At 36.2% G+C, this 13,836-nt stretch overlaps 1 protein-coding gene across 1 annotated transcript; it reads right to left on the bottom strand.

The window, feature by feature from the left end:
• Positions 1-115: 115 nt before the first annotated feature.
• LOC135079411 (uncharacterized) lies at positions 116-8,880 on the bottom strand. The gene is made up of 4 exons (XM_063974071.1): positions 8,604-8,880; positions 8,428-8,513; positions 1,874-2,060; positions 116-1,519 (listed from the first exon to the last, which is right to left on the bottom strand). The coding sequence occupies exons 1-4, from the start codon at positions 8,857-8,859 to the stop codon at positions 897-899; spliced, it is 1,152 nt and encodes a 383-aa protein (XP_063830141.1). The 5' UTR covers positions 8,860-8,880; the 3' UTR covers positions 116-896.
• Between the last annotated feature and the right edge of the window lie 4,956 nt (positions 8,881-13,836).

Here is a 13,836-nt window from a genome sequence, read left to right as displayed (position 1 = left end):
CGCGAAATCAATAGCCAGAATATTAAACGTGTTGATTGTTAGTATGATTACCAAGTAGAGGCACAACGTATTGTATCAAAAATCCTACATGATTATGAGTAGGTAACATAGGTAATAACGATCATGCAAACCCATTTATTTATCTCACACAGATCGGCATCCCATTCAAAAAGGCATTAATGTAAAGTGTGCCTACAAAGCCATGTAATTTGCGATGCGAATTAATGATTCGTAAACGAATCGATTGTTATCAATACGAGCTTAATACATATAATTTTTCATAAATATGTAGATGTACTTACACAAGTAGGTACGTACGTACGTACCTAATTGATTAGACTGAATGCTAGAAATATAAAATTAATAAAAAATCTGAAGTAAACTAATTATAGGTATGTAATGTAGACTTATCTAGTAGCCGGACTAGATATTTACACAACAAGGCATCACAAAGTTGCAAAACTAGCCTTTTTGACTACAGAATTAAGAAATACCACATACAACCATTATTTGTTGGAATAAATAACTGTCGTAGAAAGACTACATACTTACATTGAATTACCTTACTTACATAATACGATAACAGTTATACGATAAAATATTCATAGCAACTTTAGTATCATTCAGTGATAACAGTTTTGAGATCTTTCTCACAGCACTTGTACTTCAATTATAAATCAACTAGTTTAACTAAATTATAGACGTTAAATTAAATAAGTAACGAAAGTAAATAGATTTCTTATTGATAATATTATATGAATTAAACATAAAACAGTATAAAAATAATGGTAATTACTAGATAGCACCCTGTCAACGCGTGAAATGTAGAGTCTTTCATGGCACCTTTTATTTTAATATCACAACACGGGACGGCGGAGCAGAGGAGTCAGCTACGATCACTGTATCATGAAATCTATTTGGACCGTTTTAAGCGCCTCCCGCAGCGCCGGGGACAGCTCGGGCGGCCGGTACAGCGGGTCGGCCAGCGGCGGCAGCGGCAGCGCGTCCGCCGCCTTCTCGTAGCTGCTGTAGGCCAGGTACAGCTGCGACACGCGGCCCACCTCGTCCTCCGTCACGCCCACCGACCGCAGCTGCTTCCTGAAGTCGGCGTGCGTCGACTCGCCGCATTTCGGGCAAATCTCCTCCAGCACGCTCGGCTTCACTCTCTTGGGCGGGTGCTTGCAGGGGACGGGCTCGACGAATTTGTACTTTTTGGTCTTTTCGGGCTTGGCACGGTCTGCGTCGGCGAGCACGAGCAGGCGGCCGGCACGGCGGCCGGCGCGCGCCACCAGCTGGCCGCCGCCCCGCATGAGCGCGCGGCACAGCGGCTCGGGCGGGCTCTCCACGTCGTAGTACACGTGCCGCGTCTCCGTGCTGCTCGTAGTGTGGTTCTCTATCTCCAAACTGTACCTCAGACGGATTTTCTTTGGCTCGCTGCTGTATTTCAGGTACACGTGAATCGGTATATCAATCGAGACGGTCCCGGACTCTTGGATCTCGTACGGCGGCTCCTGGAGCACTGTAAAAACGACGTTCGCACGTAAATCAACTGTAACTGTAAACATAAAACAAATTCGTAGTTAAGTAGCAGAGATAATTGGTGGCACCGTAGCGGGCTATCGAGCAGCGAGATAACGATAATGAGCGTGTTTAATGATGAACCGTTCGCCGGGAGACATACGGAGAAGTGAATCTGAAATTATTCGCCGCGAATCAAATCAGAGAACTCGTTCGACCGCTCGCCTCGCGTGGTCACGTTGTGGCGGTCATTCTCATTATCTGAGCCGGGCCCACGGCAAGGTGGGTCGATCTCAACCTGTTTCGCGAGGCGGGTTTTGTGCGAGTCTGGTGGAACTGGAAGCGTGGCGGTTACCTCTCTTGGGGTAGACGAAGGCGCTGGAAGGGTGCAGGTGGAAGACGACCTTGTGCACGAAGGCGCTGATGTCGCGGCCGCTAGCGCCGCGCACCCACAGCCGCCAGTCGAGCGCGAGCGCGCGGCCCAGCGCGGAGCGGCGCGGTTCGCACGCGTGCCCCACCTCTAGCCATATGCGCACACACATCTGCCGCAAACAACGAACAATCAGTCGCGACTCGCGAGGTGACGTCACTAATCACCGAGATTATTATTTATTTTATTTAAGTGACATTTGCCCAGGCAGATAGAGCTGCCATTTACGACTTTGTGGATTTATGTTATCACATGTCGGTACAGTCTGAACGTGAAAACTCTGTCGGAATATTTTCCATCAATTTTATCTCTCACAACACATATCAAACGAAAATAACGTAGTAAAAAATAATACATAACATGCTCGTAAGTGAAACAAAAAAAAACATACGGGTCGAATTGAGAACCTCCTCCTTTTTTGAAGTCGGTTGAAAACTAAGAGCAGGTTATGTAGGAACAGGTAAACAAGCGAAACAAAAAATACTAAGTAAAATAGCCATAATATACATCAGGCAGTCAGGCTATACTCGTCAATAATAAGAGTTTTTATGTATAATTACACTGGTCAACAAAAAATCAAAATGAAAATGGTGCCGAGATTCTGTTGATAGTTTATTATTAGGTGTGTATTAGTAATAATAAAAATATTTTTCTTTTTTTTTTCCTACGTGTAGCTTTGGATCTACCCTCAGTTTTAAAATTTAGCTTTAATCGGTACTTTGGTTGCACAGTTTGTAGTGTTCTCGGTACATTTTTATAAATGCATTTATTTTAATATCATGTCTACATTGCCAAGAAGTTGTCTCAATAATCAAAATGTATTTCTGTTACATTGGTGGTGTGTACACAATTAAAAAGTTCAAAAATTCAGGCAACATTTTATTAAAAGTGCTTATTTTTCTTACTTTAAGTCGGAAATTGTGGTTGTATTCAAGCCGTGGATACCCAAAATTATTTTTATAATCTTCTGTGAACACTTAAGGCAATGTTACAATGGTCAAAGAAGCCGTAACATGAAGTTCAGAGTGGAGAAAGTGAGGAAAGAACAAAAAAAAATCCTAGTTTTAGCATAATTTTTTTTTACTTAATTTTATTAAGTAAATTTTAATGGTCCATAAATAACAATATTAATAAAAGATTCTGATTTCTTAAGTTCGATGGACTATTTGGAACGATTTGCATAGATTTTGTTAATTGAAATTACAATTTTTTTTTCGGAAATCACTAGTCCAGTAACTACTCTGAAGTTGTGAGAAATGCCTTAAAAACTCAGGATGTCATAATTTTCATCAATGAGCACTACCTCCACAGTCATCTTGACCAATTCCCAGATAATCTTGGGTCACTATAGCATGCTATAGCTAAGAATAAGGAGAGCGATGCTATCAAGACCTAAAAACCATTGGAAGAGAGGTACCAAGGCAGATGGGATCGGTATATGATGGCTGATTACTGCTGGAGGATGTAACGTGATAGTTCCATTACACCTCATTCACAAAAGTCGTGGAAAATGAAGTTTTTAAGCATTTCAAAATATTATAAACGCTGATTTTGGTGAAAATTTGTATTTTTCTATACACGTCAAAATCTAGAAAACCACACGTAGGAAATCAACAAATTTGCTACTAAAGCAACCAGCGTAAGGTCCTCAATCAAAAAATATATACAGTTCCTTGGCACCAAAACCACTGTTGACCAGTGTTATTAGTTAAACTTGATTTGAGCATTTGCTCATTTAAAATTTTATGTAAGTACCTAATTGAGTTGAGTATTTTAATCCATTCAAATAATACCTAAAAATATACAAATACATTATGTAATAGCGATAAATGCTGTAGGAAGCTAAGAAAAACGAAGAAAGACTGTTTATGGTTTTGTAAATCTACCGGTTCATTTCTATGCTACGAAAATCCCATGAAACATTTTCAGTTTTTCTAAAAAAATAATGCACAAGAATAATTCACTAGAGAAAATTATATCACCTTATTAAGTATATGGCAATATGTAATTAAAAGTTTATTTACTCTGGCGCTATAACCGATAAAGTCTCTACATTATTTCCACATTCAACTTTTAGCATTTCTTTAACCGAAGTTGGTTACGTACGATCATATTCAACACCTTTAAAACCTAGAGGAATCTACAAAACCTAGATAAAATATCTCAATCGTAATCGTACCATCTACGGTGTACCCAAATGTTAAATGTTTATTTGTGTGTTTGTACAATAATTGAAAAGTATTTTTGTAGAGTCACAGGTCCGATTATTAGATTATTAAACAAGTATGATTATTGTTTTGCTGATAGAAAGCTGCTGCCGAATGTTATTAATTAGGTAGGTACTATAGTTCCTTAAATGGATGCATTATGCAATTTTAAATTGTGTGTTTTTTTCATAAGACTCAGCGAGTTGTTGTGACCAACCTAAATCTACGCGTGCTGTGGAAAATGTACCCAAGTGTCTTTATTATTAAAATATTTGCCGCGATTACGTAAAATGAGCACTGGACGAAGGCCTTGGCCGTGAACGGATCTAAAGACAAGCCAGTATTCGTGGGATTCCAGTTAGTCACGTGTAACGCCTTACTTAATGGTCGACTAAGTTTAATTAAGGAGTTTTTCTAGATAATTGTAAAACTATTCGATCAATATAAGCATTGAGAATCAATAGTTTCGATACAAAAATGGTTATTAGTAAACTGCAATCAAAACAAATAAGTAACTGATATTTTCAAATCAATAGAAGCGATTTTTATTTTATGTATTGGAAGACTAGCTTCTATTTTTATTTCAACTAAAATAGTTTTCCTCAATGTGCCGCTGTTTGTACACGCTGAGAATCCGGATTCATGACAACTTCCCAAGGCTCAACTGAGTTGGTATTTTGATTAAAGTATTAAAATTAAAAATAATAAGTTATGTACTTTATCAGCCAATCTCAGGGAAAAATTGCACTGACTTACAAAACTGATGATCATAAATAATTAGTAGGATATACTCACATTAATCAAGTGGCTGTTACGATACTAATAATTTCTTCGTAGTTATTGTCACTTTTCCGATTTTCAGGATAATTAATTATATTTATTTGACTCTATCCAATACCAATTAAAGAAAACTTAATGCATTGCAATCTGTTTTGATAAACAGTAGCTATGGCTAAACTGATTACTTCAAAAAATGTAAAAAGTTTCACAAAGAAAGGTATCACGCAGTTATGTTTAATCTATGGTTGAAAATAAGTTAAAATTCGATGTCTCGGCCAAATAAACCGAAGTTTTGTTATACTGCTGGGTTGAATTACGATTTGGTCAGCATTTTCATACCTATTTGATTTCACAACAATACGCAAGTTGCTGAAACGGTTATTTTACAAGTTGCAATAATACGAAAGTACCTAATGGGTGCTCGTAATGCATTTATTTTGAAGGTATCATCTACCTTGCGACCAAATTCATATTACTATTTTAACTAATTGTAGAGCTTTGGTTCTAAGATGACAAGAACTACATACAATCTATCTATTTTCTATTCGAATGCTCTACACATGCGACTCTATTGTATCAAAATCTATAACGAAACTGACGTGGGTTAGTAACGACGCTGATCACTTTGTTCAATGTTTACCAACTAACAACTATTTTACCAACGACAGACTAGAGCCCCTTGGTAATAAACATTATTTATTAGGCCGTACTGAATAAACTACTTAAAGGAATTGCGTTTAAAAATTCAGTAGGTTCTACTATAGTCATATTATTATAACTCATACTTCTGCTGATTAACTATGGAACCTATAATGTACACAGTACAGTGGAGAGTATATTAGCTTATTGTATAAATTAAAATGTTTCTTATTGTACAAACACACACTTCCATGTTGAAATAATAAAGCTGAAAAAGGTTTGTCAAAAATTAAATAGAGTTTGATACTGTGATTACTACACATTTTACGATGTGTCGTAAAAATAGCACGGATGTTGAAACCTAGAAAATTTTGGTTGAAAATGATAAAGAACGCGGTTTTACCAATCAAGTTTTTAATAAGGAAGGTGTGTGATGGCCGAAACCAGTTGAAATTCGGTACGCGCTGCGCCCGGTCTGGTCACACCAGTTTCTCTTGGCTAAGTATTGTATGAGTGATCATTTACCGAGTTGGTATATCAAAATACATTCTAAGTATAATATTTTGAAAAGCAAATTAGAATATGTTTCATACGTAGGTAGGTATGTATTTCTTGACAAAATTGATTAAACCTACAAGGCTGCAATAAATAATGTAATAATTAGTTCTACTGTTTGATTATATCATCACGCTGAATTTTAATGACAAAAATGGCGGCATTACTGAATAATACGATTATAAATGTTACTTAATTTTGTATATGGAACAAACCATTTGATTGAATACCTACTTAATGGAAGTAGTTTATCTTTATACTCGCGACTTCGTCCTCATAGAGTTGATTAAGCCTAATATATACCTTTTAAAATTGAAATTTCCATACACAAATACGTAGATACTTAAGTTCTTATCAAAGTTTGAACTATGATAAGTCGTAATTCTTACCACTGACATATTTTACGAGTATGAATGTTACTTCAACTGTTACGCTGATAAAATGATAAGAACTCGTTCCAGCTGCTCTACTGTCGACTGATAATGATACGTTCACGTTTCGGTAATGACCTTATGTAAATAAGTTAGAAAGTCATTTGACAGGACAGGAAAAACAATGGCGACATTTCCTTTAGATGGTGCCCTTTAAAACTATTGAAGTAGTAACTTGGTACGGCAGTGAGTGTCAGAGAGCAAAACATGAATATTCCATAGTTTGCCAAAAAACTATGATTACTAAACTACATGAAATTGACTACGAGACTGCTTTTGTGCAATAAAGTAAATATGATTAAAATACCCACATACATATAAGTATCATTTGGTCGTAATAATGTAGAGAGAAAAAACATAAAATTATAGAATTCATAGAATTACTAGTTAGGCTACAATTTGGCAAAGATACAAATAATACGAGTAGAAGGGCTCTGTAGGAATAGCAAACGTCATTATTTGACTTGACGAGAAATTACTACGAAATTATGACTACGACACAGGAACTACGAAACTACGTTAACGTTGTCTTAACGCCCGTCTACGACTACGGGTCTCTATTTCTTCTTGAGGGTCCTGTTTAACTTGAAATCAAATACGCCATTTTAAATGGAAATCCGTATAGCTGTTCTACTTATTGTAAAAGGAAAATAGAGTTTATTGGCACTCGAGTCGTGGAGACACGTGGGCGGCCGAATGATGCATGCCGGTGTTTAGTGCGTCACGCTGACACGAAACGTGTTGATATCTAATAAGCACGTCCACTACTCGTAGACAAACGCATAATTCGCTTGTCAATTTACCAAACACAAACGATTAGATTTTGGAGCAATATGGCTGACCTTGGCCGCAGAACACTAATTGCCTTGGCCTTACTTTGGCAGTGTATTACATTCCTATTCCAAACCAAACATAATAGGCAATATTTGGTTATTTGTATAATCCTTGGGTTGAATCGTCACAAGACTAATATGAGTTTATTTACGAACTGTATAATTTTGCTATGAATAACCTTTTTGAATTAGAGAAACCATGAACTTTGTTATAATGAAGTATTCAGGTTTAGAGTACGTAGTTAACTATTACTTATGCATGTAAAAGTTGACATAGCGACATCACTTACGAAATGACTGAAGTGGATAGTAAATTAAACAAATTGGATAAAAGCAAATAGTGCCCGGTCGTCAGTGTCGTAACTCTTTAGCTGACAGTGACTCATTACATTAGAGTCATTTGTTACAATAAATCATGCGCGTTATTGAAGAAATTTGACACCTACTGGCCTAATATAGTACCTACGTTATGATAATGATGTTTACTTGGGCTAATATAAATTAGAATAATGAACTTGCATTATGGATTTGGGCATTCAAATAGACTATGACAACAATTACACAGTTATAATTACTACTAGGAACTGTATTTATATATTTTTGGTAAGTATTTGTTTCACCGCAACACTGCTGCACCAGGTAGGTACTTAATTACGGTCATAAACTAATGACGATAACTACCTACATTATGAGGAACTCATTTATCAAACTTTAATCTTATGTTAGAATGACGTATTATCAAAATATTGGAAGTAGATGATGCTTACATTACATATTACATTAGAAACATGTAGGTAATTTGGTATTTTCACCAATGCTTTATTTATGAGAATACCTACCTAAATAAACATGCCCGATTCATTGATGTGTTGCTATGCTAAACTTATTATGCTACGACCATCGGCCTTGTTACCTTTACCTGTACAGTAACTGGCAACATTGTTTGACTACGAACTATCCTTCCTTGTTGGTTAACACGCCAGCCAGTCCACCGCTGGCGGCGGTAAAGCGCACCACACAACACCATTACTCACCGGCTTATCATGTTGAGCTAGAAGACCTTCAGTCATTTTCCAAAATGTGATAAAACCGCCGTTCCTCCTGCGGCGAAGGCTGACATCTGTAACGAGAGGCCACCGAGGTCATTCGAGATCCGTGTTCTGGTACGAAATGTTATGCGCTCGATGCACGAGCGTAGTGCGAAGCTCACTTGTGCTGCGTAGATCGTAGGCACAGATGCATGAAGGCGGGATTCGGTGGCCGAGCGGGAAGTCAGACTTGCGGCATGTCTGACAAGAGGGCAGCGGCGAGGTTTGTTTATCACTGAGTGGCTGAATGGGCCGGCGCGCGCGGGTGGGAAAGAGGCAGAGAGGCGCGTGCGCAGTGACGTTTGGCGCGCTGCGGCCCGCGCCCCGCGCCCGCGCAGACGTGTTCGCGACTTGCGTGCGCTGACCATCACGTTCCATTTCACACAATACCGTTCGAACAACTGGTATAACTATAAATAAAATTCAATAAAAGTAATTATTTAACGAACAGCACGCTTTTTATTCTATGTTTAAAGTCATAAACTATCTTGGTGCATCATTACCTCTACTATTTACAATTAACGCCTTCTTTAAAACTCATAATACATTTGTCTCATCAAAAAAATTGCTGTAATTATACTGGAAGGTCGCAACACCTACCTACTCGATGGATCAACGATATCAAGAAGATTCTGTAGACCTTAAGTAGGAACAAGCTGGATGAAAAACAGGAAATCGAGCTTTGTGGGGCATTTGTTATTTATAAGAAGTAGGTATTACGTCCAGCAGTGGACTGTCTACTGACAGTTTAAATACTTACTCCTCTCAAAATCATATAAAAGACTGGAAGAGAATACCTACTCTATACAGGGTGGCCAAAACAGTGAGGTCTAAAAGAAAAATTTAGATTCCTTACATCAAGGTGTACCTAAATCACCCCCATGTATATTATACGATTGTGCTTAGTTTAGGAGATAGAGTTAATTTTGTGATATTTTAAAATTGTATGACCTAGTAGGCTTTAAACATTTTTATCTTTTTTTTGGGTTGACTTTTTTCAGATTTATTTTTTTCGACAGATTTGTTATGAATTGCAGATGTTTGAAAAAAATAATCACCTTTCTATCTTTGATTCAAGATACAAAAGTTTTGTTAGAAACATTAAAATTATGCTTTTATCAGAACACTATCAAATTTTCAACTTAAAAGTTTAAGTAAAAAAAAGAACTTCCATAGGTCCAAAACCATTTTAAAAACTGCGCCGTTTCCTGAACTTTCATAATAATACAAAAAAACATGTACTTAATAGGCCACTATTTCCTGTAATCGGTCTACTAAAGTGGTAAGTCGGAGATTCCGTTACATGTTTTTGACTTTCTTAGAGTGAATTAATATTGAGAATCCTCTAAGTTTACATTACGTAGAACAGATTTAAAGCAGTAACTAGACAGAACATGTTTTTATTCTCAACGAGGAAACTCTTGCCCTTCATCACACCTGGTGGAAACTGATGATTAGGCTGAAGGTGGAAGGGTACTTCAACTACAGAGGAACTATGGCTTCCTACCTCCAAATGCCGGAATACAGTAATGCTTTTAACATTATTGTTATAGTGACAGACTTAGGAAAATAGAGTTGCTAGCCAGGCAGACTTAGATCAAACCCTACCACCAACCAAACCGAGCAGAAAATTTCACCTCCACTGGGAATCAAACCCGGGACCTCTGAAGCTTACCTCTTACCACTTGAAGACAGAGGTAGTTGTTACATTTTACTATTACCCTTGAAATACCTACTACAGTGAGAAGAAGAAGGAGGGATATTTGGTTTATGTTCATCAAAACTTACTTAAAATAACAATGTGTTCCGGAATTTGGAGGTAGGAAGCCATAGTTCCTTTGTAGTTGAAGTTCCCTTCCACCTTCAGCATAATCATCAGTTTCCACCAGGTGTGATGAAGGGCAAGAGCTTCCTCGTTGAGAATAAATCAAGTTCTGTCCAGTTACTGCTCTAAATCTGATCTACGTAATGTAAACTTAGAGGATTCCCAATATTAATTAACTCTAATAAAGTCAAAAACATGTAACGGAATCTCCGACTTACAACTTTAGTGGACCGATTACAGGAAATAGTGACCCATTAAGTACATGTTTTTTTGTATTATTATGAATGTTCAGGAAACGGTGCAGTTTTTAAAATGGTTTTGGATCTATGGAAGTTCTTTTTTTTACTTTAACTTTTAAGTTGAAAATTTGATAGTGTTCTGATAAAAGCATAATTTTATTGTTTCTAGCAAAACTTTTGTATCTTGAATCAAAGATAGGAAGGTGATTATTTTATTCAAACATCTGCAATTAATAACAAATCTGTCGAAAAAAAGAAATCTGAAAAAAGTCAACCCAAAAAAAAGATAAAAATGTTTAAAGCCTACTAGGTCATAAAATTTTAAAATATCACAAAATTAACTCTATCTCCTAAACTAAGCACAATCGTATAATATACATGGGGGTGATTTAGGTACACCTTGATGTAAGGAATCTAAATTTTTCTTTTAGACCTCACTGTTTTGGCCACCCTGTATAAGTCCGCCTATAATAGTTTAATTAGAACAGTGTTTACGTTTGGGAATGATCCATACGGAATGGTCCAATGAAGAAACGGGTGTCTCTACAAAAATGTAGAACTCTACATTTATAGGGTATATTAATTATTAATACGAACGATATTACCTAACTATAGGTAATATCGTTCGTAATCGTAACCCTTTCTACCTCTTTTTTTTGGGAAAATTTCGAATTTATCCTTTTTATATTCTTGAGTGCTTGAAGTTATTTTCCATTTTACCTCCCCTACTCAGGCCTAGGACTTTGAACTAGAGTCTAGTCTAGTCTAGTTACTGGACTATCGAAATCCGAGACTGCGGACCTAGATAGCTCTAGATATATCTGTTTAACATTTGCTAAATCTTATGAAAATATCTGAAAGGCTGATCAATGTACAGACAATACAGCACATCAAGCTAAGTAATCTGGCGTCTTATGTGGTTTGTAAGGTGCGATATCACAACCAAAAAGTGTAATCTAATGTGCTCATGATCACTATCAGAGACACTATATGCGCAACATAAGCATAACAGACAAACATGTTTATTTCCAGCTGCAGGATATACCAGTCGCCGTGACGAGCTCTGCGCCGTCACTGCCTTTACTGAGCGGAGCCCAATTTGGTACCAATATTATTACTATTTTTTTAAATTTTATTTAATTTTTGTTTTGTATTAGAATAAGTTAAATATTGTGTAGATTTTTAAGAACTGCATGTAATTTGGTGCCAAATAAACATTTTTTCTTTCTTTATTTCTTTTATTTTATTTAAAATCTTTATTTATACACACACAAAAAAGCGATAAAAAACGGCTTTACACTTTTTTACAGCAAATCGAAAACTAACTCGGTTTTTGTATTACTTTTACTTGGAATATAAAATCGGACCTTAGTATTACTTGGAATTATTTACTCAATTGAACTAAATCACGAAAGGAACTTTCTAACCACAAAATCGAGGAATCGTTTTATGATCCAATTGAGCGAAGAGTGGTTCACATTCTCAAATCTCCCAAGCAGTCGCTTTATGAATTTAAATTGCTACCAATAAAATATCACCTTGAGCAAACGAACGCAACTGTGTTCACTTCAATCAATTGGGATTTGAAATCTGCTTGTGTATGTATACTTAATAATAAGTCACTCCATGGTAGGTGGAGTAACAAAATACAGCAATTTGCTGAAAACTTTCTTTTATTCTGGGCGTCAACCAACGACCTACATTTTAATACCTACTCTGATAAATGAGTGGTAGAGATTCTTCAACATTGCTAATGAGCACAACTCTATCCCAGCAGTTACCTACTGTTTGATTAAGAATCAAAATTATTTATTTACAAAAACATACCACGTAAAACCTGTAAAAGTAACTTGAATAAGGAAGTATCGAGGAATGATTTAACATTGGCCTTTCTTTAAAAATAGCCGAAAATAGGTATTCCATTGCAGTCTCGTCAATTTAAATGTTGCTACCTAATATCTTATCTACGAAAATATTACAAATGCATACACGTTACTTAGATTAGATACCGACAGGTGAAGTCGTAATTTTTCTATGACGTGGTCAAATTTATCAGATTGTGATAGCGTTATCCGTGAAAAACCAATTCCTCCATGATGCTAAACTTTATTTTTCTTGTTAGTATGTTTGTATTTAGAAGGAACATTCTGGAAAGCTCCTTTGATTCTTTATTTTTGTCTAGACGAAACTGTAATGAATGTGTAGAATAGTTAAAATTTATTTAAAATAGGATTCTTTTGATCCAGGATAATCATTTGAAAAGAAGCTTAGGCAAAATATCATACGTCAGCTGCGCCTGCACGACTACGAGTACTTTTTGTTCTTTTTAACTAATTGAAACAATTTTCCTAATGTATTTATTGCTTCCTGGTTATGTATTTATTAGGTTCCTGCTTATTAAATTACATTACTTTCCTGATTCCCGAATAAATATAGCAATAAGGAGTCTTCATAGCTGGGCATTAACTCGTTAATCCGTTAATTAACGAAGTTAACATTTCTATTAACGGATTAACTTTTAAGTTAACTTAAAAATGTTAACGGACTCGTTAACTTCCGTTAAATTATCCTAAGTCCGTTAATCGTTAATCCAGTACCTACTATTTACCAAAAAGATGCAACAGGCACGCTTAAAAACGCGTTCTGACAAGTAAGTACGTTCGGGCTTCCAGAACTTCCAGAACCCAAAACAACAGTTTTTGATCACTAACGAAACGATATAAAAAATGATATTTTTTATTTATTTATTTATTATTATTACAAGCTTTATATTGTTGACTTCACTTGTTAGTATGTGTGGGACAAATCTTGCAACTGAATTTATGACCAGTTTTCCTCAACCGATTGAGCTGTTTGGTATACTTATGTAAGTAGGTACGATGACAATGCAATGTTATGGTACCATTGAGCTGGTCTGATGGTGAAGTCAGGACGTGGCCATAGGAACTCCTAAATGAAACCGCGGAATCGCATCGAATTAGGGTTCGTTGGATTTGTCTTTACGAGCACTTTAGTACTAGATGATGTCCAGGGTCCTGATGATGGAGTCAGGAGGTGGCCATAGGAATTCCTAAACGAAACGGTGGAAACTTATCGATTTTGGGTTTGTTGGATTTGTCTTTTCGAGCACTTTGGTGCTAAATTGAGATACTAATAATAAAAAGTGTAAAATAAAATTATAATATTAAAAAAAATTTTTAAAAATAAGCTTTCATTCTGAAATGCAGTTGTACTAAAACGAAAAAAAATAATTATACTTATGCAAGGTTCAAATAATTTCGAAAGTTTGTA

This window comes from Ostrinia nubilalis, chromosome 16 (genome assembly GCF_963855985.1).
Source record: "Ostrinia nubilalis chromosome 16, ilOstNubi1.1, whole genome shotgun sequence".
Classification (NCBI taxonomy): Eukaryota; Metazoa; Arthropoda; class Insecta; order Lepidoptera; family Crambidae; genus Ostrinia; species Ostrinia nubilalis.
This window is presented reverse-complemented; position numbering and strand designations above follow the sequence as displayed.

Coding starts and splice junctions, on each gene's coding strand:
- LOC135079411 (XM_063974071.1), bottom strand. CDS start 8,859: ATGGAACGTGATGGTCAGCGCACGCAAGTCGCGAACACGTCTGCGCGG. Junction 8,514..8,603: donor CTACGATCTACGCAGCACAA/GTGAGCTTCGCA, acceptor CTCTCGTTACAG/ATGTCAGCCTTCGCCGCAGG. Junction 1,520..1,873: donor CTTCGTCTACCCCAAGAGAG/GTAACCGCCACG, acceptor TCGTTTTTACAG/TGCTCCAGGAGCCGCCGTAC.